Source organism: Petromyzon marinus, chromosome 46 (genome assembly GCF_048934315.1).
Source record: "Petromyzon marinus isolate PM22_M1 ecotype Great Lakes invasive population chromosome 46, UKy_Petmar_22M1.pri1.0, whole genome shotgun sequence".
Lineage (NCBI taxonomy): Eukaryota > Metazoa > Chordata > Hyperoartia > Petromyzontiformes > Petromyzontidae > Petromyzon > Petromyzon marinus.
In genome coordinates this window covers 11,105,537-11,131,282 of record NC_133712.1, presented here as the reverse complement: position 1 = coordinate 11,131,282, position 25,746 = coordinate 11,105,537, and the positions used below count along the sequence as shown (strand labels likewise).

Below are 25,746 nucleotides of genomic sequence, written 5' to 3'. Positions count from 1 at the left end.
ATCGGGCCGCCCGTACACAGCGACGCCGCGTTTCTTCACCGGCGAGCCTCACTTCGGACCAACGACTTGTCAAGGAAATCCATTTCTGCCGCAGGTCACCAAGCCTGCTGCAGAGGCGGAGTCACGCACGTGCCGTGAGCGCGGGGCGCTGGCGAGGCGGCGCGCCGAGTGAAGGTGATGGCGGTTGCGGAGGACACGCAGCCTCTCCCCTGACCCCCTTCCTCCTCCTCCTGCTGCTGCTGCTGCTCCTCTCCGTATTGAGAGATTTGTCGTTCGATGCTGCTACGCTTCAGCCAACAAGGCGACGCAGCGGCAGGGGGCGAGAGCCTGCGCTCTGGGCTGCCCCGAGGGCAGCGAGAGCGCCTTACGAGCGGCTCTTCTCCGAATATCCACGACTCCATTGGTGGCATCGCCACCTCTATAAGATGCGCTATTTGCCGGTGAGCCAGATCCATTGCCATACACAAGCAGTGACGATAAAACAGCGGGTGGCTGTGTGGCCCAAGTGGCCTGATGCAATTCCAAGAAGGCGACGCACTTAGTCAAGCATGTTTTTGTGATCGCGTGACTTCAGCGTGGGAATGGTGGATCACAATGAGATCATGTGCATGGGAGTCTAAGGAAAAGAAAGACCATTCCAGCTATGATCAATAAACCAATGGATAAAAGACCTTCCCCACGCAATCTCAGCAATGAGGGTTTTTGGACCACATTCACCACGCTTGTACGTAGCACGTATGTTGAACTTCTTGTGCACCGTACCGAGCCAACCGTGCGAACCGGAGGTGCGGGGGAAGGACAACAAATAAACTAAATGCTTGCCGGTGCAGGTTGGTGAAGGCCGGACTGGTTCTGATATCACCCCTCGCCACTGAAGTCAGCCCCGGCCAGGAATCAAACTCAGGCGACTGGTTTCCTAGTGCAGCGAGCAAAGCAGTGCTTTCCTGGGTAAATAAAATCATTTTATGAAATCAAAATTTACAGCTGGTATATTAATGCCACCCGTGCATTATAATCAACGAGTACCATCTTCTTTTGGGATACAGTATACGTGCCGTACAAATGTGGAATTGCCACCGCTAACTGAGAGACACAAATGAAGATGGAGTAGTGACTGAAGCTCATTTCATTATTTTAGACACTTTGACTTTGATATTTCAATCATCTGCGGTGAAGTAGACGCTGGTCAATGGGTGCCAGTGACACGACCCCTAACCCTTATGGAACGTTTGCAATCACCCAGTAACGATGAAAGTACTCGAAAAGAACAACTAATAAATCCCTTTACTTCCGCGTACGCTTGCTCCCGTGGTCAAGCCAAGAAGGTAGGTCACCGCTCTGTCAAACTGCGAGGTGGAAATAATTGGCGGTGATGATTGACGATGACTATTTCACAGAGGGGGGGGGGTGGGGGGGGGGCACCGACGGTGAATTGATGGGTTCACTTGGCTCCGTTTGGCGTGATCCCCGCGTTCGCTCTCACGCCTCTGAGCCCTGAAACGAGCGGCTGTCACCGCGGAGCCCAAGGGAACAAACACATCAGCCTCCTGCCCACGTGCTGCCCAACGACTGCTCCACCAGGCGGTAACGTCTGGCCACTAGTGGCGAGACACGGTGAAAAAGGAACAAAGTGGGTTTTTTTTTTTAAACAAGCTATACAATTACTTTGTCTTTCTTAAGCATTGCATTCGTGCGAAGCACTCGTTGAAAAGCCCCTTAATCAATGGATCTGCACTTGACATTTGGACTTCCAATTCGAGTCACTTCATTACAGCTGGATCGCGAGAAGGAAAATAAAGTTACTTAAGAGACAGGAGCGTTACGTAACAAACCGTTGCCCAGTGGGACTCCTTACGGGAACAGGGTTTTGGATTTTTCTGACGGAGGATATCTCTACCTCAGAGATATTCGAACATTATCAGGTCGATATAACGGTGCAGGATGACGATGTCATAGGAAACCAACTGCGATGTAATTCGTGATGTGTAATTAGTGATGTAATGAGTTATTATTGATGAGAAAGGCTACGTGTCAAAACCAAACATTTCTCGTCACATTCTTTTGTAAATCACGTTCTTTCTCTTCCTTCTTCTTAAAGTTACGTTACTAAAGACCTTATCCTCAGCTATGTGTTTATTTATTTATTCATTATAAATACCAACGAGTTTTGGGTCTACTTATCATAAAGTTTTCACTGATATGGATGCATTTTTTGGTCTGCGATTTAATGTCTCACTTGCACCGTGGCTCTGGCAATGCGATAAAGTTACGGGGCCCACTGCAGATGAGAGTTAGCGTGGCACAAGACAGTAGATTAGCTGAAAACGACCATTAGCATTGTTGTACTGGATAAGAGGCCCACTGAGCTATATAAATATCGCTATTTTTTACACGCTTTCTATTAACTCACTCTGTCTGTTGTTGTTGTCGTTGTATCCTCAAATCTTGTAACTCAATTTTCACCCACTTCCCAATGTGGTATCGACTGAGAACTTGGTATACTTTTGTCATACTGATGACAATACTATATTCTAGCATAAAAAATAAAAATATTTTTAAACAATCTTTTTTTATATGTTATGTATCGGCTTTGGCCTAACTGTCCACGGTAAGCTGACGTTGGCTGTAATTGATCACGGTCCCTTACGTTATGGAAAGCTTCGGGGTCACTTCATGGGGTCATGGAGTTCTTCCATTACTAGTAGGGTACGTTTCATTAAAGCGTGTGTTTTTTTTTAAATATTACTTATTCAGACGCGACCTGGCTATCACAAATGATAGTTCAACAAAGTGGCTTATCCCGTGAAATGTATAGCACCCAAATAATCTCAAGGCATGTTGCAAAACGTTGAGTGAAAAACCGGAGGACCTGGAGAAAAATCGACGCGACCATGCGGAGGACGAGCAAACTCCTAATATACAGCAGAAGGCAGGGTCAGGATTGAACCTACGACCTCCTGCATACCGGGTGAGGTAGTTAACATCTCACCACAGCGAGGGCTAATAAAATAAATAAGCAGACATTATGCATCATTTATATATATCTGTCTCTCAATGTAAAAAAAAAAAGATTTCAAGTGTTTCTAACACAACCCCATTTGCAGCACGGCCTTCTGTGAACGCATAATTCCTGATCCAGAGTTTACTTGTTTGAACCAATGCCACTGAAGCGATGCGCTCCTAAACGGAGAAATGAAGGATATTTGAAGGAGACATATTTCCTGGGTATTTATTTTGTTATGTCGGCCTATGCTGGGCTCGGCAATCGGCGAATGTGGCAAACAAATTGCAAGGCACTGGGCCATGTTGCATTATTCATTAGAACGCAGCATCAGGCAATTTCGACGCAAAGCCAAGGCAAGGTTAGTTAGCGCATGAGAGGACACCATCAATCCACCCACTGCATAAGGAATTGCAACGCAGCGGTGCACAAGCACACACTCAGTCGGACAAATATAATATAGCACGTTAACTTTTCCAGCGAGTGTAATTTTTTTCTTCCAAGATGCAGACGCTGATGTATCTCTTCTGTTTGAAGATGGGTCACTGCCTCCACGTGAGCTTGCTACACATCTAAACGAGAGAAACATCATTGCTCTGAAAGGTTAGGTTATTATGCACACCCCTTCTTCCTGTTCTTGTTGTTGTATGATAGTGTTATCTAACTGCCACAGCACTCCGGTATATATTTAAGCCGCAAGACCGGAGGACATTTCCACAAATCTGGCAACTGCCTGATGATGCTGGTCATTTGAGGCACTCTGTGTTGCTGTCTTAGTGTGGTCTGCGACTGTTTTTGTTGTTGTTTTGCTGCCTTGCCCTAGCTTGCATTTAAAGTAGAAACAGGAATTAATGTAAATTTGCAATTTGTACTTTTATACTTACATTTTTTTTGTGACTTGCTTAACCCATCTCCATTTTGCACTCCTTACCGTTCGATTTTTTTGTTATTTGTGGATTGTTTGCTGTTATAACTTGCCGATCCCGTGCCCTGACTAGACATCTGTGAAAAAGAGCTTCACACAGATCACTGGATTCCTTCTGATGTCTAAAACAAAGTTTCTGATTCTGAACCAACAGCGAAACGGCCGGACGCAATTCTCAAATCTTGGGGATTCCTCTCCAACAACACCAACCCCGTTGTGGTGGTGCCACCGCCGCCGCTGCCGCTGCCATAATAAACTGGCACCATTGTTCGCGTGGCGAATTAATTCACTGGCTGTTTCAGGTGGAGGAGGGTGCACGACACAACATTTTCCTCACGCATTCCGACCCCAAAAAATATCGCGTAAATCCTATTGCTTTGTGTTCCACGTGCATCGGTGTATTTGTCACAGATCTCTCCTGTACTCAACATCACCACTTCGTTCGTTTTGCTTTCTGTAACACAGGAAAGAAAAGTTAAACCGATAATACATTATTTGTGACGAAAAAAATCGCATTGTAGAAAATGTGCACCCATTGAAAGTGTTTATTAAAGCCATCCGAGATTTAATCACTGGGAACTTTAATTATTAACTCTCTCACACCGCTGCTGTTCGATGGGAAAATCTAATTTCCAATTTGCTGAAGGACAAAATGCAGCACTGGAATCCAGTGAGTGGGTGAGCAAGACTTTAGCACCGTTTAGTATTTCGAAAATAAAAGCTTTTTTTAATGCAGATTTTTTGTTTTCCCCCGACGTTTATTAAGAAGATTAAATGGCCAAATTGTTCCATGTCATGCAAAACCAAAAAAAAAAACTGGAATGTTTTTTTAGCGAGAAAACGCGAATGAAAATATCACCGAGACCTTCTGAGATCACAAAAGGCCATCGGGAAAAAAAATATAGTGGACAAAAGATTGAAAGAAGACGATGTATTCTGCGTACGGCTTATTTTTCACAACCTTAGTTTAGAGATTTATTGAACAATAATCCTATTCAGTGATTGAAACGAAAAACATTTTAAAATCCATTTAACATTTTTATTTAGAATGACACTGTCTGTACAAAGCACAGGCGACTGGACAAACAGCACTTCACCGGTCGAAAAGGACAGTTATTTTCAGTGGTGGAGTCAAAGCCATTTGAGAAGGAATTCTATATTGCTCTGGTCAAAGGGAAGTCTCTCCATCACACCCACTAATGACCAAAACACTCAAGGTCAGCAGATCATCTGATCAATGCCATTGATGCCACCACAACTCGCAATCACTGCCATCCATCTGCTAGATCCCATTCGTTGTTATAAAGTCGACACCAAATACAGTGTGGGAAAAAAGTATTTGATCCCCTGCTGATTTTGTACGTTTGCCCACTGACAAAGAAATGATCAGTCTATAATTTTAATGGTAGGTTTATTTGAACAGTGAGAGACAGAATAACAACAAAAAAATCCAGAAAAACGCATGTCAAAAATGTTATAAATTGATTTGCATTTTAATGAGGGAAATAAGTATTTGACCCCCTCTCAATCAGAAAGATTTCTGGCTCCCAGGTGACTTTTATACAGGTAACGAGCTGAGATTAGGAGCACATACTTAAAGGGAGTGCTCCTAATCTCACCTTATTACCTATATAAAAGACACCTGTCCACAGAAGCAATCAATCAGATTCCAAACTCTCCACCATGGCCAAGACCAAAGAGCTCTCCAAGAATGTCAGGGACAAGATTGTAGAACTACACAAGGCTGGAATGGGCTACAAGACCATTGCCAAGCAGCTTGGTGAGAAGGTGACAACAGTTGGTGCGCTTATTCGCAAATGGAAGAAACACAAAAGAACTGTCAATCTCCCTCGGCCTGGGGCTCCATGCAAGATCTCACCTCGTGGAGTTTCAATGATCATGAGAACGGTGAGGAATCAGCCCAGAACTACACTGGAGGATCTTGTCAATGACCTCAAGGCAGCTGGGACCATAGTCACCAAGAAAACAATTGGTAACACACTACGCCGTGAAGGACTGAAATCCTGCAGCGCCCGCAGGGTCCCCCTGCTCAAGAAAGCACATACATGCCCGTTTGAAGTTTGCCAATGAACATCTGAATGATTCAGAGGACAACTGGGTGAAAGTGTTGTGGTCAGATGAGACCAAAATGGAGCTCTTTGGCATCAACTCAACTCGCCGTGTTTGGAGGAATGCTGCCTATGACCCCAAGAACACCATCCCCACCGTCAAACATGGAGGTGGAAACATTATGCTTTGGGGGTGTTTTTCTGCTAAGGGGACAGGACAACTTCACCGCCTCAAAGGGACGATGGACGGGGCCATGTACCGTCAAATCTTGGGTGAGAACCTCTTTCCCTCAGCCAGGGCATTGAAAATGTGTCGTGGATGGGTATTCCAGCATGACAATGACCCAAAACACACGGCCAAGGCAATAAAGGAGTGGCTCAAGAAGAAGCACATTAAGGTCCTGGAGTGGCCTAACCAGTCTCCAGACCTTAATCCCATAGAAGATCTGTGGAGGGAGCTGAAGGTTCGAGTTGCCAAACGTCAGCCTCGAAACCTTAATGACTTGGAGAAGAATTTTGATTTAAAGCTTTCGTGACTGCAGTAATTCATATTCTTAACTCTTTTGGTAAAGTCACGTTGAAGGGAAACAATAAAATAATAAAATATATATAAAACAATAAAATTCTCACGACGTTTCGACCATAACACAAACGGTTATCACACACCTGATGATGACCGTTTGTGTTATGGTCGAAACGTCGTGAGAATTTTATTGTTTTATATACATTTTATTATTTTATTGTTTCCCTTCAACGTGACTTTACCGAAAGAGCTAAGAATATGACTTGGAGAAGATCTGCAAAGAGGAGTGGGTCAAAATCCCTCCTGAGATGTGTGCAAACCTGGTGGCCAACTACAAGAAACGTCTGACCTCTGTGATTGCCAACACGGGTTTTGCCACCAAGTGCTAAGTCATGTTTTGCAGAGGGGTCAAATACTTATTTCCCTCATTGAAATGCAAATCAATTTATAACATTTTGACATGCGTTTTTCTGGATTTTCTTGTTGTTATTCTGTCTCTCACTGTTCAAATAAACCTACCATTAAAATTATAGACTAATTATTTCTTTGTCTGTGGGCAAACGTACAAAATCAGCAGGGGATCAAATACTTTTTTTCCCTCACTGTATACTCTTCGTGGACCACTATTGGGCCTAAAGATCCTTCCCTTGGATGCCAAAACTCTGGGTTGGCACTCGAATATCCATGTCTCCAATCTAACCTCCTCCATTATGCGTGTACATAAAACCCTTCGCAACATCTTCCACCTGATTACACGTACTACACACTGTTTCCATGTTCGATTGTAAAGTCAAAAGGCATGACGCTTTACACTAATGACTGTTCCTGTCTCAATGCCGTGACGTTAAAGTGATTTTTCGCTCAAATGAGAAATGAGGCATTGCAGATCTCCTGTTCACACCACCAAGCCAGAAGTGGTAATTCCATATTCCAATGACATGGTGTGAATCCAATCGTATAAATATTGTCGGACTTTTTTTTAGGCTGGGCACAAATTAATAATCTGTCAAAAGACTACAAGAAACGATAGCAGTGGGAAAAGTAAAAACAAACTTACAACGGAAACAATAATGATAACCAATGTCATCATATACGATATATTTTGACGTATATCAATGTTTTTCTGCAGATGTACTTCATAAATGCATTTTTATAAACGTCACGAGGCTACAGGGACACCACTACTAATGAACATTCGACTCTCAAACTTTCAGAGATACAAACAAACCTGTCCCCGTATGTCCAGTTGCCTGTGCAGATTCAGAGTCGTAAGTTCAACTGCTGTGCAATAGATGACAGTGGTGGCATCTACATCTGCAGAACATGAAGAACCAGTGGCATCTACATCTGCAGAACATGAAGAACTAGTGGCATCTACATCTGCAGAACATGAAGAACCAGTGGCATCTACATCTGCAGAACATAAAGAACCAGTGGCATCTACATCTACAGAACATGAAGAACCAGTGGCATCTGCATCTGCAGAACATGAAGAACCAGTGGCATTTACATCTGCAGAACATAAAGAACCAGTGGCATCTACATCTACAGAACATGAAGAACCAGTGGCATCTACATCTACAGAACATGAAGAACCAGTGGCATCTACATCTGCAGATCGTGAAGAATCAGTGGTATCTACATCTGTAGAACGTGAAGAACCAGTGGGATCTACATCTGCAGAACGTGAAGAACCAGTGGCATCTACATCTACAGAACGTGAAGAACCAGTGGCATCTACATCTGCAGAACGTGAAGAACCAGTGGCATCTACATCTGCAGAACATGAAGAACCAGTGGCATCTACATCTACAGAACATGTACCAGTGGCATCTACATCTACAGAACATGAAGAACTAGTGGCATCTACATCTGCAGAACGTGAAGAATCAGTGGCATCTAGATCTGCAGAACATGAAGAACCAGTGGCATATACATCTGCAGAACATAAATAACCAGTGGCATCTACATATGTAGAACGTGAAGAACCAGTGGCATCTACATCTGCAGAACGTGAAGAACCAGTGGCATCTACATCTACAGAACATGAAGAACCAGTGGCATCTAGATCTACAGAACATGAAGAACCAGTGGCATCTACATCTGTAGAACGTGAAGAACCAGTGGTATCTACATCTGCAGAACATGAAGAACCAGTGGCATCTACATCTACAGAACATGAAGAAGCAGTGGCATCTAGATTTACAGAACGTGAAGAACCAGTGGCATCTACATATGTAGAACGTGAAGAACCAGTGGCATCTACATCTGTAGAACGTGAAGAACCAGTGGCATCTACATCTGCACAACATGAAGAACCAGTGGTATATACATCTGCAGAACATGAAGAACCAGTGGCATCTACATCTGTAGAACGTGAAGAACCAGTGGCATCTACATCTACAGAACGTGAAGAACCAGTGGCATCTACATCTACAGAACGTGAAGAACCAGTGGCATCTATATCTACAGAGCGTGAAGAACCAGTGGCATCTACATCTGCAGAACGTGAAAAACCAGTGGCATCTATATCTACAGGATATTACACAACTTTTAAGCCATTCCCCGTGTTTAGTGGATATGCCATACAACATGTTTGGAATTGACATGAGTAAAGTTGGACTTACGAACCTGACTCGTCCGTAAGTAGAGGAGTCCCTGTACTTTTACAATGGGGGTTTTTGAGTTAGATCGCGTAAGTATAAATGTGTCGTAACCCTCCACCACCCGTTCCAACAACCTTTATTATTAATAATATTGGTCGCAAAAGCACACGTGTTAAACTCCCTGACTCACAACTTGAAGAATGTGAGTTGAAAGTTTCCGTTTATGTTGTTTAACCTAGGCGAGAACTCAAGAGGCCAGGATCGCGAGACCGACCTGAGCTATCGGACTGCCAGTAGGGGGTGGGCGATTGCTGCTTCGTAGAATCGCAATGGAGTAATTTGCACTTAGCTTTTACAATTTGCTAAATTTGGAACCGTGACGCCGGCACACGATGGCCTGCTCTTGCGAACGACATCAGGGGATCTTTGACATCCACTGTGAAACAGACGGCGCTCAATAGCTTAATATTATTACTAAAAAAAACTGAAATATATTTTTTTATTTCACCAGGTAAGGCCCACTGAGCTATACAGCTCTTTTTTCAGAAGCGGCCCCGGTCACAAATGACAGCTCGACACGTGAAATTTATAGCAGCCGAACACTCTTAAGTGCACGTTGATCCTAAACGTGGAGGGAAAAAACCGAACGACCCGGAAAAAAATCCACGCAACCACAGCGAGAGACAACACGCAAACTCCAAATATACAGGCATCAGGGTCGGAATTGAACCTACAAAGTCATGCATACCAGGCGAGGGAGTTAACATCTCGCCACCCGGGCACCCGTTGCATTATTACAGGTTATTACAGCGGCGGCTGGACTGCGAACCATGACCCATCGCTGGCTGGCTCAGCAACATCATCCATTTTTGGGTTGATAAATGTAGTATCAATTATGTGTAAAGGCAACATTGGCTGTCCTTTGAAGAGGCTGGCCACCACCAAAAAATAATTAGCAATTTCCACCAGAGGCTCATGGCCCCATGCTCGTCTCTCAGTAGCTACTGTAGCCTTTTTGGCGTCTTCAAATTTAATTTATCGGTGTGATTTATTTAGATTTCCTTTTGTTAAGCTGCGAGGTCAAAGGTTAGAGGTAAACAGCTGGAAAAAAAAAGTGCTCACGGCCATCCAATCGTTTTTTTCACCAGTGTGAGCCGCCCTCGACATTTAATAAGAAGCCACTAAATAATTGATCGACGATGCCAAATGCATGCATCGCCGACGACGGGAGCTTCATTAATAAATGTATTTATCTGAACGCTCGTGGCCATATTTTGTCCGTCAATATTGTGTAATTTTGAATTATGTATAATCTTATCAGACGGCCTATGAAAATAAACAATAATTAGTCCATTGTAATATCATTCTAAAAGTAATTTTTATTTCCTAAATTTTTCTTTAGGAGCTCGATAAAGGTCTTGATATCACTCTTTAGGATCCCTATTAGGGTCGCTATTAGGATCCGTATTCAAGCATGCGAGCTATTTTATTGGCTTTGTTAAGATTTTTTGTTAAATTTGGGAAGGCGGATGGACAAAGGGACGCGGGACAGACAGATTAAATGTCCTCTCTATCGGCCAAAAAAGGAAAAATACAATCCACTGCGCAGATAATAACAACGTGCGATTAGAAGCCAAGGTTACGAGGTCATCAAGGCCACTGTCATTGGTGCCACCAAACATCGCTGTTACTTCCAAAATAATAATAACAACAACAACAATATTAAGACTAGTTGAGGTGTGGGGAAAGCGAAAATCACTTCACTGGCTCACGATCCATTACTGGATCAACTACAAGATTGCCTTCACCATTAGAGGGAGGGCGGGTGGTAGTGGGGGGGGGGGGGGATATGGGGGGGGGGGGCACACGCAAGGACGCGCGATCCGGCTTGGCTGCCACCATCCCCCGTCTCTTCCGCGCGCACAAACAAAGCCGCAGCTCCGTACCAGTTTCAATTTTTTTGACAAGAGCCTGGCAAGGGCACGGACCGCAATAAGGGAAGGTTGAGAGGGGGGTTGATACAGAAATTCCACGGATGATCAAAGTCCGAACTCGGTGCTCCTGGGTTCGGGTAAGGGGATGAGGTTGGGGCTCGCTGCCCCACTCAGGGACTGCGAGCAGCGGGAGCGTAGGTTTTTTTTTATAAATATGAGATAGGGGAAGGAAGGCAAGGGAAGAGGAACAAGAGTAAAGGGAAAAAATGTCGTGGTGGTGGAGGGGGGGAGTGCATCTAACAAAATCTTCCATGCAAAATAATCTACATGCGCCTAGTAGTAGTAATAATAATTTAAATGTATATAGTAGCGTCATTCATGCCAACAGCATCCCAAAACGCTTTACAGTAATTATATATGAGGACTAAATCCCATATACCGTGGTTGGCTATGCCCGGCGCAAAAGAAACCCAAGACACACACACACACGTGCCAAGCAAATGAAAAACCCTATTACCAAGTAACATCAAAAGTAAAGAAAACAAATGAGGAACTTGGCACCAAAAAAAACAAAAAGCCACAAACAACAACAACAACAACAACAAAAAGTTACAAAAACAAGTCAACTCATCATACCGGTCTCGATCTTGCTGTCGACGGCCGCTGGTCCGTCCGGCACGAGGCTCTTGACCTGCAGGAACTCGTCGGGCTCGTCCCCGCCGATGATCGTGAAGCCGAAGCCGCGGCCGCTCTTGAGCAGCGACGTCGACACGAAGGTGCCCTGCAGCTCGGCCGGGTTCCGCGTGAAAAACGCCTTCCCTGCGCGACGGGCGGACGCAAGGCCCTCTCCCCGCTTAGACAACGAAGGCCGCCGCCGCCGCCGCCGCGGCGGCGGCGGCGGCTCGAGGGGCTCTCGCGCGCGCTTGTTGGCACGACGTCCGACGTTTCGCTGCTTCTACCTCTTGAGCAACTTCGTGTGAATTATCGCAAATGATAGTTGTCAGGAAGTGGCTCGTCGTCGCGTGGACAATTTATAGCAGGCAAATAGTCTAAGCGCGTGACGTTGATTCTAAAATGCGGAGGGAACAACCGGAGGACTCGGAGAAATTCCACGCGACCACGAGGAGAGAGACACCGCAAACTCTAAATATACAGCCGTCAGGATTGGGATCGAACCCACGACCTCCTGCATACCAGGTGAGGTAGTTAGCATCTCGCCACCACGGCACCTACCTGAAGAACCTCCCAGCAACACACGGGGCCTGATCAACTGTACTTCACCACAATGGTCAGTTGCAATATTGGTGATAATGGGGGCCCAGGACCAGTTGAGATATTACTCCCCTCGCCGCTGATGTCAGCCGTGGCTGATAATCCACATGAGTTAGCCGGGTTCGTGGTGAGTGTGCAAACCACTGTGCCACTACACCCCCCCCCCCCCCCCCACGTAATAGCTCTACCTATTACGTGGGGGGCAAGTGGAATGAAACGTCAGACATCGTGCCGAACATGCGGTGCAAGCCGAAGATGCATCGGAGAGATGGAAAAGCTGCAATTAGCGGTGTATGTCACGGCTATAATAGCTATGTACGCGAATTTATTGTATTTAATATAATCTATAGTTTTAGAATTAATTTTATGCTCATATGCAGTAATGATTTATTGGCTTACTATAGCACAACACGAGGTATGATGATGATGATGAATGTCAGCATGTTCCCGTATGTACTGTGAATGATAATAGTAACACACAACATCTGCAGCTACAATCTGCCACTAAGTTGCAATTATATCACCATGGCACTTGTGCCAGGCTAAGTGCACTTTGAGGCTATATAGAAAAATACACCACTCAAAACTAAATTTTGATTTAAAGCTTTCGTGACTGCAGGGATTCATATTCTTGGTTATTTCGGTAAAGTCACGTAGAAGGGAAGCAATAAAATAATAAACATATAAAACAATAAAATTCTCACGACGTTTCGACTGCAACACAAGCAATCATCATCAGGTGTGAAAACCACAGCAAGAAAATTTGAAAAAAGTGGCGTTTTTTTTATATCGTAAGCACCACAGAGAGCGATTTGGCAGTTATTCAGATGGACGAGTCCATCTATTTTTGATTTAAAGCTTTCGTGACTGCAGGGATTCATATTCTTGGTTCTTTCGGTAAAGTCACATAGAAGGGAAACAATAAAATAATAAAAATATATTTTTACTGAAAGAACCAAGAATATGAGTCCATCTATGTTCGGAAAAGAGGAGGGGGGAGACGAAAATAATCGACGCGGTCTGAAAGCCACCGTAAGCGTGAACAATCAATTAAGACCCGAAATGGTTTATCAAGTCCTTCCAATGATTGCTAAGCCAGAATCCATCTTCTCGGTTGAAATTGTCTCTGTGTTTGTATATGTATATGTGGATAGCCTCATGAACGAATCTCTCATGGTAGCCAGATGGCTTGCAAAGAACCTCTGTCTTGGAGAAGTCAATGTCATGTGAGCCTACTGAATTATAACAGTGATCTGCCACGGCCGAGGTGTTGGTCTTACCGTGTTTTAGGTCTGCTTTGTGTTCACGAATGCGGTCCGAGACATGTCGTTTGGTTTCTCTAATGTAACTACTACCACAGAGGCAACTTAGTTTGTAGACGCCAGAGTACTGTATGTCCGGAATCACATCTTTTACAGACAGAACTAGATCATGGATTTTATGTAATGTATTGAATCGGACCTGGATCTTGTGTTTATTCAAGATTTTGGAGATAATTTTTGTGATCCCCGCAATATAGGGCAAAGTGATGGTTTTGAAAGGCTCCTCAAGAAGGTCCTTGAACACTCAAAACTAATTTACCTTTTCTAACTACTTTACCCCATAGCCTGAACAGAATATCGAATACCATTATCCCTGGATTTTGTAGAGTATGAAGAAGCATTGCTTTGGTTCAGAGCAAACTCATGCAGTCATCCAAATGATCACAAACCAAGGCCTTCACGAATATAAAACATAAACCGCCGATATAATGTAACGCCATATAAACACACAAGTCAGCCAAGAAGATACGCATGGCGATAAGGCTATGCATGGTGATGTTTGAAGTGATTTCCCCGAGATCTGATTGGAGATATAAATAGGTGAACATATATGGAGAAAGCATTCGCTGTGGAATATTTGACAATGGCAGTCTTTATCAGCTAATGACGATGATGTTTACGTCAATGCACACCTCTAACGGCAATGCATCCTTGTGATGATAAACGCCATTTTGCATTGGTGAACAATGTTGAAAGCGAAGCTCTGAGCATAAAATTAGAATAGTTAGGAAATTCAATGTCTGCGCCAGTATAGAAACTCAGTATTAAACGTCGTGTTTCTTAAGAACAATGACATGAGTGCTGTTAAACTGAATAAAACATTTTTTTCATTTACTTCATCAGGTAAAGCCCACTGAGCTATATAGCTCGTTTTCAGAAGTGACCTGGCCACAAATGATAGCACAACGAAGTGGCTTATCGTCACGTGGAAATGTATAGCAGCCAAATACTCTGACCACGTGTTTCTAAATGCGGAGGGAAAGCACGCAGGACCAGAAGAAAAATCCACTCGTCCACGGGGGAGAGAGACATGCAAACTTTAAATATACATGCGCCAGGCTCGCGATCGAACCCACGACCTCAAGCATATTCTGTGACAGGCATTTATTACAGAATACACTTTCTGAAAGGGGTGATTTGAGCATGCAGGATTGCTTTTCAACTTTTATTGGTTAAGAACCGAAATGCAAAAAAAAATATTTCATATGGCTGCAGCAGGTTATGATGGTTGGACAAGCTGATATAGGCAATGCTCATTCCAGGCGAAGATTTAACTTCCACTGATGTGTACACAGTATTTCAATTGGCTTTTTGCTTGGTTAAATTAAGGAGATCTGTCATATCTGACATTTAGAGTACAGCCGTTTGAGAGTGTCTGAGTGACTGATGTAAATTATAATGTTCTAAAAAGCCATGTAGAGGTGAAATTTGGTACACTTTTACCTGAATCTGCTTACTACTAGACAATCGTAAAACATAATTTTTTTATTATTTTAGACTAGACAAATTTTAGAGCTCCATTTTTTTTACTTTTGTTCTTGTAATCTAAGCTGATGGCCGTTTGTATTTAAAGGTTTACACAAATACCGGATCTCATGATATTCTTGTATGGTTTTTGATGTGCGATACTTAACTCCAATAGAAATTCAGCAAAGACACACACACTGGTTACTGTGAATATATCTATAAATGCATTGTGGATAAGCTCCTGAATTTCAAATTTACGTGAAAAAATCCAATATCGGGCCAGATATATACGAAATGTAATAGGATCCAAATTTATTGTTGTTCCTATCGTTTCAGTTTCATCCTAAATGCAGAAGTGACATCCCTAATGTGGCACCGGTTCTTAAAGCCGGGCAACGTGGCGCATGGGATGATGTGGCTCTTGTTGGCACGACGACAGGTTGCACAATTAGCCGGAGGATTTGATCTAAAACAGATCTTAAATTGTGTCCAAATGGTAAAAAGAAGCTATCGTAGGTGGAATTCCACTCTCCCTCTGCGGCCTCTCTATGTACGCTATAAAGAAGGGCCATCGCCCGAAACGTCGCCCGTCATGAACTTTTCCTGTTTAAGACCGCAGCGATGTTGACAAATGCGTTGAGTTTTGTTTTTTTTTGGCACGTGCACCGCAACCATTGCAGCCGTATCACCATAAAAAAATTGTGTTTATCGTAAGTAGGGAACAGCCCAAAAATTGCTGGCCAGATAATATGGGGGGGGGGGTGGGGGTGTGGAGGGTGTGGAGGGTGTGTGTGTGGGGTGGTGGGAAGTAAAATCCAACTGAAACAAGTGACAGCTGCTCATAGAGTGTACCAGAATGGAAGACTCATCTCGCCCTCCAAGCTTGTACGCGAGCATGTTGCTGGCGAGGTTTAGCGCTGGCAGCAATCGCCAAATCACCGGGCAAACAGAAATGTAGTGCCGCACCGCACATCGACGCAAAATCGGAGCAGATGGTACCAACGGCCTGCCGCAAGCACCATGAGAGTAACGTAATACCAGGGTGCATAAATCTTTGATCGTGGGGATAATCTAACTTTAGATATTATGCAGGACAATGCAAGACATAATCTGAATTTGCCGAATATGACTTGGCTATTAATTAAGATGCGCAAAATTCACGCAAATATTCGACACATACTCTGCAAAGACAAAGATCCCCCCTATAGCCAGAGCAGGCTGTTGGGCCAAGTGCTGTTAGCGAGCACCTATGAAGGTCGGCACGGCACACGGAGGGAGTGGGTGGCCAGCACCACGCGCGACTGCCTTTGTCTCCCCAGTGGCGATGTTTATACATCGCACCAGGTTCTCATTTGAGGCTGAGTAGACCTCGGGGAAGCCCAGGACCGGTTCAGATATTCGTCACTGGTGTTGGCCGTGAGCGGTAATCGAACTCGGGTCGGCGGGTTCATAGCATCGTACGCTAACCACTACACCACCGCTCCCCACTTCGGATGCGCTGTGTGTGTTTGCAAATCTTTATTTAGAATACGGGCAACAAATATCCCCCGGTCATCCAACCTTCTGAGACCAGTGCGCTGAAGTATGGTCAACAAACCCCATGACCGACATGGTGCTTGGGACACCTTCATCTCGTGATGGATGGAGAATATTATTTTTGGAAACAAAAGTCTGCTCCAGAGTGAACGGACCTCATCAGAGGGTGCCTCCCTGCTCATCTCAATCGGCAACACTCAATCTATAGGATGACCAATACTGACTTGCCACCACAGTTGGTACCTATTGTATTAACCCCCAATGGAATGACAAACTCCGTTAACCCTCGACGGTGAATGTGAACTCGCAACCTTCCGATTGCGAGTCGTGTGTGTGCCTGAAGCAATTTGCCACCCAGCCACACAATTTCTGCTGGGAAACAGATGTCTGAAAAAGAGTTTGTCGGCACAGAACAAATTTTAAATATGCGTCCAATTTTCTGCCCACATTTACTCGTAAACTTGCATTCCCAGAGTGTGTGGAAAGAGAATGTCAAGAGAAACCCGGAACTGACAAGCGCGACGCAGCCGCTCAAACCTGCTTATTACGGTTTGAGACAAAATTGTGTTTAACCTGTGCCCAGAATGCATTAGTTGAAGGTTATTACGCACGACCCGATGTCTGATCAACGGGGCATTTAGTCTGAATGGTTAGTTATATAAAGCCATTGTTTTTTTATGCATTACTGAAGTGGAGGTGCATCAAAAGCACATGGCAGCGATGATTGCTAACAATCATTCTTATCCATCTATTATGTGCTATTAGCAAGAGCTATTGCCTGAATTATCGCCGATTATATATTTTTCATTTTAAGGTCACACACGGTGCTATTGACGGCTTTGCTATTATTTTTTTTGAAATCCATAGAACTTGCCTCAACAGCCTACAAAGCTAATCTTGCTGGGGATTTACATCTCAATGTTCAGTTGTCCATGTGTGCATATTAACAATGAATTAATTGACCTATCAGCACGTGAATAAGATACCATTTGAAACACACCAATTTTTAAGTAAATGTATCCACAAGTTGTGCTTGCTTTCAGGTCTCACTGAACCGTTCATAAAAAAACAAAAAAATGCAGCCACAATTCACACGTGAAGCTCCAGCATCTATGGTAGGACCGAACGTGCGCATCAAATGGATGGCTTAATTCCAAGATGATAGCAATTCTGTCCGGGTGGAGAGGAAGGTCTCAGCATTTCGGCCAACTGGACCCTCTTCACGAAATGCCTGCACTTGTAAGAACGAACGACAGCAGCCGTGGAGAGATACAGTAAAACCTTGGATTGCGGGCATAATTCGTTCTGGAAACGTGTTTGTAATCCAAAGCACTCGTATATCAAAGCACTCGTAGTATATCAGTTCTGATCACGTGACGCTCGGCAGACAAAGCGTGTACACGTACACTACTCGCATTGCAAGACCCTCGCTCGTTTATCAAATTAACATTTATTTGACATTTTGTTTGCTCGTCTTGCAAAACACTCGCAGACCAAGCTACTCGCAATCCAAGGTTCCGCTGCACGCGAGAATGCACAGTTGGTCACGGATGCCCTTCACACGCGTTGCCTCGGATCTCGTCTGAGAAGCAAGTCACACCTCCGGTGTGAAACAACGTGCCAAACGCAAGTGCAACGCCTCGGTGAACGCTGCGACGTTGGGCCAAACACGTCGGCAGTTGGCTCAACGTTGGGCCCGACATTACGCCCTGATTTAATCGCACGCCGTGCACTCGAAGGCCGCGCAAACGCCTAGTTCACCCGTGCTGCTCGTGCCTGTGCCACGGTGCCAACTGGCTTGTGAAGCCACGAGCAGGGCAACGTCATCTGTCGCCGTCTGTAAAACTAAAAATCACGTAAAAAATTTTCATTTCACAAGGTAAGGCCCGCACTGAGCTATACGCCTCTTTTTGCAGAAGTGACCAGGCTACAAAGGATCGCTCAACAAAAGTGAGCTGATCATTAGTGTGGACATTTACAGTGGGCAAACGCCATGAACGCACGTTGATTCTAACTGTGAAGGGAAAAAAAAAACGGAGGACCCCGAGAAAAATCCACGCGACCACGGGGAGAACACGCGCACTCCAAATATACAGCCGTTGCAACGGTCGAGATCAAACCCAAGACCTCCTACATATCAGGCGAGGTAGTTAACATCTCGCCACCGTGGTGCCCAACATACATACATGTAACATACGTGCAACTATGTATGTCGAACGTTTTTTCGCACCGTACGTAGCCAACCGTGCTCATGTGCGGGGCGGGGGGCGGGGGGGGGGGTGTCTGGCTAAATGTGTGCAAGAGATCTCGCGGAGCAAAATCGCATTCAATCATTCACGGTGAGGTGAGGAGCAGAAAGGAAAATCCACTGACCCGAGGGCCTTGGCTTGGACTCCGCTTGCTGGTGAGCACCCCCGCACGGAAAAGAATTGTGCAACAAATATCCCTCCGCTTGGCACTCTGCGTTACAAGAATGGACGCAGAGGTTTAAAGTGCTTCTTACGGAACGTCATAACACACACACCTCGACACCTGCTATGCAGTATTATATAGCGTGAATTCCAGATGAACATTTACAAAAACAACGTGCGAGCTTCGACCCGGCGAAAACGTCGTACTCAAGCTTGTACATTTTGTGGATTCACTCTCCAATACACCGGTGTTGCTGTGCTCGTAACGAATTGGCATGTTCTGTTAACATGACAAACCTCGCTAATTGGCTGCGTCGGGTGGTGGCGGGTTTAGCGACACATTTACATTTACGCGATCTAACCCCCAAAAAAAAAGTGTTATGGAGCTACGTCCGTATGTGGCTCAGCAACCAACCTGAAAGATGCGCCGAATAAAAGCACTCTCTTGTCTGTGCCCTGGTGCTATTCAATGGCACTGCACCTGGTGCCACATCAACAGCGTTTGCAAAAGTTAAGTGTTATACTGGTAGGAACCTCCTGGCTACACCAGCCCACAGGGGATGATTGTGTCCGTCCGTCCGTCGTGCATCCAACAAATGGGAGGGGTGGGACTGGGTGGAGAGGGGAGGGTGGGGAGGGGCTGGGTGGGGCTGGGTGGGGCTGGGTGGGGAGGGTGGGGCTGGGTAGGGGGTGGGAGGGGTGGGGCTGGGTGGGGAAGGGCTGGTCACCCCGTGGTGCCCTTATAAAACTCAACGTTTAACCTACTCACGCCGGCTTGTGCCCGTCCTCACAGTCGGGCATATTTACGGAATACATCACTCCGCCGTTGACCCTGGCCATTGACCGAGCAACCCAACGTTCCTACCAGCTCCCTCCGTAGGAATGTGTTTTTATTGGTAAGTTTATTTTGTAATTATCAGTATATATAATTAAAAACAACATTGGTGTGTGTGTGTGTGATATTGTTTTTAAACTTAATTGGAAGTGTAACATTGGACGGAGCATAATTAACAAGGCATGCTGTCGACACGTTGACAAGCTGGGATAGTCGGTCCAATTAGTGAGCCTCACATTGCTTTGTGACTGAGAGGTGGTTGGTGGTGGTGGTGGGGAGGAGGTGGTGGGGGGAAACAGTTGGAAGCTTTCGTGGAAATCTCATTACACCACCACCTGCCCTTCACCTCAACGCAACTGCTTATGGCACCGTTAATGCAACGCTTGGTCATGTTGCCATTTGAACAAAAAAAATCAACCTCCTGCTGCTGCTACTGCTATAGAAACTTAGGCCCAAAGTGATCACTTTCACGCAAAATGTACACTGTGAACGCACTTTAATGAGGCCATGCATGTGCCAGTACTCTCCAACCTTAACGGGTTCGTTCGAACCATTGTAAGTCGCCCGTTGCGAATTTACGTTGCGTGCGATAGATTAAGAATGGATGAAAATAAAAAAAATAACAACGTAAAAACGAATGACGTTCATGTTTAATTCCATGTTTTAAAAACATTGCAACCTCTCCGTTGAACAGTGCATGGATTCTGTAAGTTTAATGAGTTGTTTTTTTAATAATGTTTGTCATTTCAAAATATTGCTGTGAAACATGAATGCCCGTTTCTTTATTTGCTGAACTAAACTGTATACGAAACGAAATTTGCTCAAATAAATTGCTTTCTCAAGTAGGAAAATTAAGTGGCAAAGTAGCATGTGACATCATGAACACAACATTGCAAATGAGTCACTGTTTGCACAAAGCAGTTGGTTTGCAGTGTATCAAAGCAGATAGAGAGATTTTATCTGTCCAAATGTATACGAGGAATACGTGTGTGTGTATGTGATTGTACATATTATAATGCTCTGTGTAACCTGATGTGGATAATTATATTTTAGAAAGTAATTTAATAATGATCACCTAAAGATTATTATATTTAACAATGGTAACTATAAAGAGATTTGTTTTTTTCTAGGGGGAGAATATTATATATATTACAAAAAAATATTCAAGACAGAAATTTAAAGGAAAGTGCCAAACAAATAAATGCTTTAATGGAAGATTGCATATGTATCAATATATCCTGAAGGGCAACTGGTAGGTTAAATTATGAAATAATGGTGCAAGCAAGTGTGCATCTCTGGACAATTGTATTACCGAATCGCAATCCGATATTATTGTCGGGCAACAGCATGATTGTTCAAACATATTTCTTTACGACTCACAAAGGTTAATATATGCCCGGAGCTTTTTTTCAACGATTTATGATATGGTCCACCGCACACAACAAAAAGCGCGCGCGTACACGTCGAATATTATCTCCGATAAATGCGCTACACGTACATTCATGCACGCCGAATACACTCCGGTCCAAGTGTCAACGACACCGCTCAGCGTATCGTAGCAAGGGCGCACAATTTAGGGACCTTTCTGGCCTATTGTCCGCTTTGATAAAAAAGCCTCAATAATATGATTTCTGCCCGGTGAAATTTGCTGCCGTCTGTCACCCGTCAATCTCTTGTGCGCGTGTGGCTTTGGCGTGTGGTGAAGAGGGGAAGGGCTCCCTCCATCTCTCTCTCTCCCATTCCCCAACCCCCGTCCCTCACACCAGAGCCTGCACATTTGTCTGTGAGCAATGGCCCTCGCGACAAGTTAATATGCACCCAGCTTGAAACCAATTAGACGTGCTTTAACAGGCTGGTGTTGCATAGGCGCCGTGGTGGCGATATGTTAACTCCTTCGCCTGGTATGCAGGAGGTCGTGGGTTCGATCCCGACCCTGACACCTGCTGCTGTATATTTGGAGTTTGCGTGTCTCTCTCTCTCATCATCATCACGGTGGCTAGGATGACGACCGCTTGTGTTGTGATCGAAACGTCGTAGTTTTTTGTTATTTTATTTGAACCTATCTACGTGACTTTACCGAAAGATCCAAAGAATATGAATTCCTGCGGTCATGAAAGCTTTAAGTCAAGACTTGCAAAACAATCCCGTACGGATCCTAAACTCCTTTAAGCATGTTATTTCATCCATGAGAAAGTTATGCAAAACCCCCTTGATTTCTTCATATATTTAGGTTAATTTTTTAATTGGTCCTGCTTCACATGCATGGCCATGATACAGCTCGGTCGGTAGAGTTAGGCAATTTTGTGAACCGTGACTACAATTAGCGGCCAGGGTTGACTCCATCCCAGCTTCATAACCCACCATCATTGTGCAAAGTTGACAGTTGTGGTTCTAAGCGAGAGATTGATTTCCGCCATAGAAGTCTTGGAATTTCCACCTCTGGCTCAGGACAACCAAATGAACACGAGCACCAATCAACAAACGTTTGAACGTGAAAATACAGTGGTCCATTTGACATCCGAATGCCAAAATAGTACCAACAATTGAGCTCCTTATCTGAAGAGGCAAGGGAAAAACATCCGGTGGTATATATCCATCTGATTCCTGGACTTCGTGAGCAAAATACAAAGCGAAGTCTAAGAAAAAATGAAACTTGCTGGGCGAGTAAATATTGATACCAAGACAACAAGCATTGAATTTGGATAATAAATGTGCACCGAACAATGTTTATGTAAAGCACCAAGTTTGTTGTTTATTTTGATTCGCCTTCTAAGAATGGGATTATATGCATCCAGGCAAAAGTTGGAAAGTGGAGGATCACGCACTATCGAACGGGTCATGCCTGGCTTGTTTTTCATACTCAGTGTAAATTTACAGGGGTGGGGAACGTCCAGCCCGCGGGCCGTATAAGGCTCGCGAAATCACTTGGCAGTTCCAGCCATCACATTAGGGGTGAGTCAATTAAATCTTTGACCAAATATAACAGGCTAATCTTTAAGTTGATACTTTTGTATGGCCCGCGAATGATGCTATTAATGTCCAAATGGCCCTTGGCAGAAAAAAGGTTCCCCACCGCTGGTGTAAGAGAACAGATAGCAACAAGTCGGGAATTCTGCAAGCAAAGGCCTTTTCGCAGGGCAGGGTAATCCAGGTCAAGGTTGTTAATCAGATCTCATCAACTAAAGAATCAGCATCTACAAAATAGGTCATTACATATTAACAAACAGATTAGGGAAACTCAATTACCTGCAACACGAGCCTGCCGGATAATAATACCCGACATCAATATTTCACCACGATTTCAATGCTCTACCGTATCGAGTAACACCTGAGGAATTGCACAGTTTGATGAGTGTAGGCAGCGCTGGTGCAGTATGCGCAAGGGTGCAACAACACAGACCCTTGGACTTACCGAAAGACGGGTAAGCCTCAGGTGTGTACGAGTTTAAAGCTTTGGATACACTATCTGCGAGCGGGGAAACACAGACACATCACACCACAAAGATAAACATCTCCTGTCGAGCATTAACAGACTTTTGGGGCAAGTGCTGTCAGCGAGCATCTGTGAAGGGTCGTCACAGCACACGAGGGGGTTGGGTGCCTGACACCATGCCTAGCCGCCTTCGTCTCCCGAGTGACGACGTTCATACACCGCACCAGGTACTCGTTTAAGAATAAGTCCACCTGACAATCGTCACTTGTGGTTGCCGTGAGCAGGAATCAAACTCGGGTCGCCGGGTTCGTAGCGCAGTGCGTTAACCTGCTCCACTACCGCTCCCCATATCACGCCACACACACACACACACACGCACGCACCGCAAGCAATCGACTCATTCACCGTGTGCGTGCGACGTTGGCGACACGACTCTCAAAAACAGCCCTGCGACTGCCGAGCCGCGCCAGGTAGACTTTGGCATGGGCTTGGCGTGGGCCTGGCGTGGCCTGCTTGCACAGCGTAAAAGTACAAGTGAAAAACAGGTCGCACATCGAAGAAGACCTGATGACACGGGCAGTGATGAGAAGGTAACTGGCACCATTTGGACACGTACGTAGGATGGACAGCGACAGGAAAAATGAAAAAAAGTGTGTTGCTCGGGGAAAAATATGGAAGGAACCGCCAAGGAGAGGAAAGACCTAAACTGAGAATGGGTTTGACGACGTCATGCGATGTTGGTGCCACAAAGAAGTGCAATTCTGACGAAACGTTGCAGTGGACCCCTACGGGCTATCTGCCCACGGACCGAGATGATAACGACGATGACGACACCAGAAAGGGGACACCAGGGGTGCAAAACTTGACATATTTGGCGGCACCGACTCGGCAATCTGACCTCAAGGAATTCCATTAAGACCCCACGAGCCACAAAAGCCGCCTCATTCTAAATGTATTTGGTCTCTCCTCTGCATTTTACATACGCAGAGAGCGCAAATCAATGCTTAATCAATACTAAATTAACTTTTCCTATTTGCACGCACGCCCTACTTGGCATCGTTCCCGCATTCCGTCCGCCTGCATTTAGCGCCGAGGTAGCAAGGCATTTATTTTAATGTACAATACGTGGTGTGACACCTCAAACACCGCCCTTTAACAGGTGGCGAGATCGTCATTGCTGCACATCGATGCTGCGTGGAAGTCACGACTGCCCTGCGTTTCATATCCCATATCTTCGTTCCATACTTTGCCGTAAGCTCGCTTCAGTAAATCTTTAACCTTCACAGCTCCTTTCTCAAACCTGGGCTGAGAGATACATTTGCAACGCGCATCTTCTAAGTACACTTGCCATCAACCTTTTCCGCTGAAAACGTGTTTTTGGCCTTCCAGAGTCCTTCTGACATTCCCCAAAACGCTATCCAAAAGGCCTAGATAATCAACGGAGTGTACAAGACAGCTTTCTGACAGATGCGCAAAAAAAACCACCCAGAGATGTCTATACCAATCCGAACCACACTTTCCGATTTCCAATAGAGCTCGTAAACAACGCAGATCGTGGTCTTCTGAATGGCAATATGAGTTATGATAACAGTTGACTACATCCAGTGTTTTCCTTTAAAGTCATCATGAATGTTATGAGACCTCCTTTGCCAGTAACAAGATATAGTAATCGTTTTTTACCCTTTTATCTGGCACAAAAACTGACACCTTTATACAAGGGATCATGTTTGCAATAACCACAACACAAGCAGTCAAAATGCAAACAAAAATGACAACTCTGATAATATGCACTGTCCTTGAATTTGATTGGTCCACACCCGAGACGGCTTTTCTTAGAGCCTAGTCTCCACTGGTGTTGGACCAGAAGACGCCAAAAGGCGTACAACTCAAAAACAGCGCACCATCAGAATATTGAGAGCTCGGGGTAAGCACTTACATTATGAGACCTCCTTTGCCAGTAACAAGATATAGTAATAGGTTTTTACCCTTTTATCTGGCACAAAAAACTGACACCTTTATACAAGGGATCATGTTTGCAATAACCATCATCATGAATGCTTTAATGCCTTAAGCTCCATAATATCTGAGGCTGTACAAACGGTTCGTTTACATAAGTCTGTGACAATTTTTTTTAAACTGTTCTTGATTCGTCTAAAAGCACTATTTATTGTTTATTCTTTGTGCAGCAAGTTCTGGGGTGAGTTTCGTGTAGTTAATTACATTATAATTATAGTGTTTGCTCTCGTCGGTTTGCATATTCCCACCAAGCAATGCCCTGGAACTGAAACCACTGCCGACGGTCTTGGGCTGTGGTCTATGAGTCTCTATGTAACTCTATGAGTCTCTACGTAATTCTATGAGTCTCTGTGGATCTCTATGTAACTCTATGAGTCTCTATGTAATTATATGAGT

The 25,746-nt window shown here is 44.6% G+C and overlaps 1 protein-coding gene across 11 annotated transcripts in view; it reads right to left on the bottom strand.

Annotated features, from left to right (window-relative positions):
* Positions 1–25,746, bottom strand: part of LOC116952379 (membrane-associated guanylate kinase, WW and PDZ domain-containing protein 1-like) — a 317,826-nt gene that overhangs the window by 74,122 nt on the left and 217,958 nt on the right. For 8 of the 11 annotated variants that reach the window (XM_032971671.2, XM_032971677.2, XM_032971672.2 and 5 more), the window contains 3 exons: positions 23,314–23,367; positions 19,029–19,115; positions 11,695–11,877 (listed from right to left, as the gene is read on the bottom strand). In XM_032971671.2, the coding sequence (XP_032827562.2) occupies positions 11,695–11,877; positions 19,029–19,115; positions 23,314–23,367 (324 nt within the window). The remainder of the gene's footprint in view (positions 1–11,694; positions 11,878–19,028; positions 19,116–23,313; positions 23,368–25,746) is intronic. The other 3 variants (XM_032971679.2, XM_032971680.2, XM_032971681.2) reach the window with 3 other exon arrangements.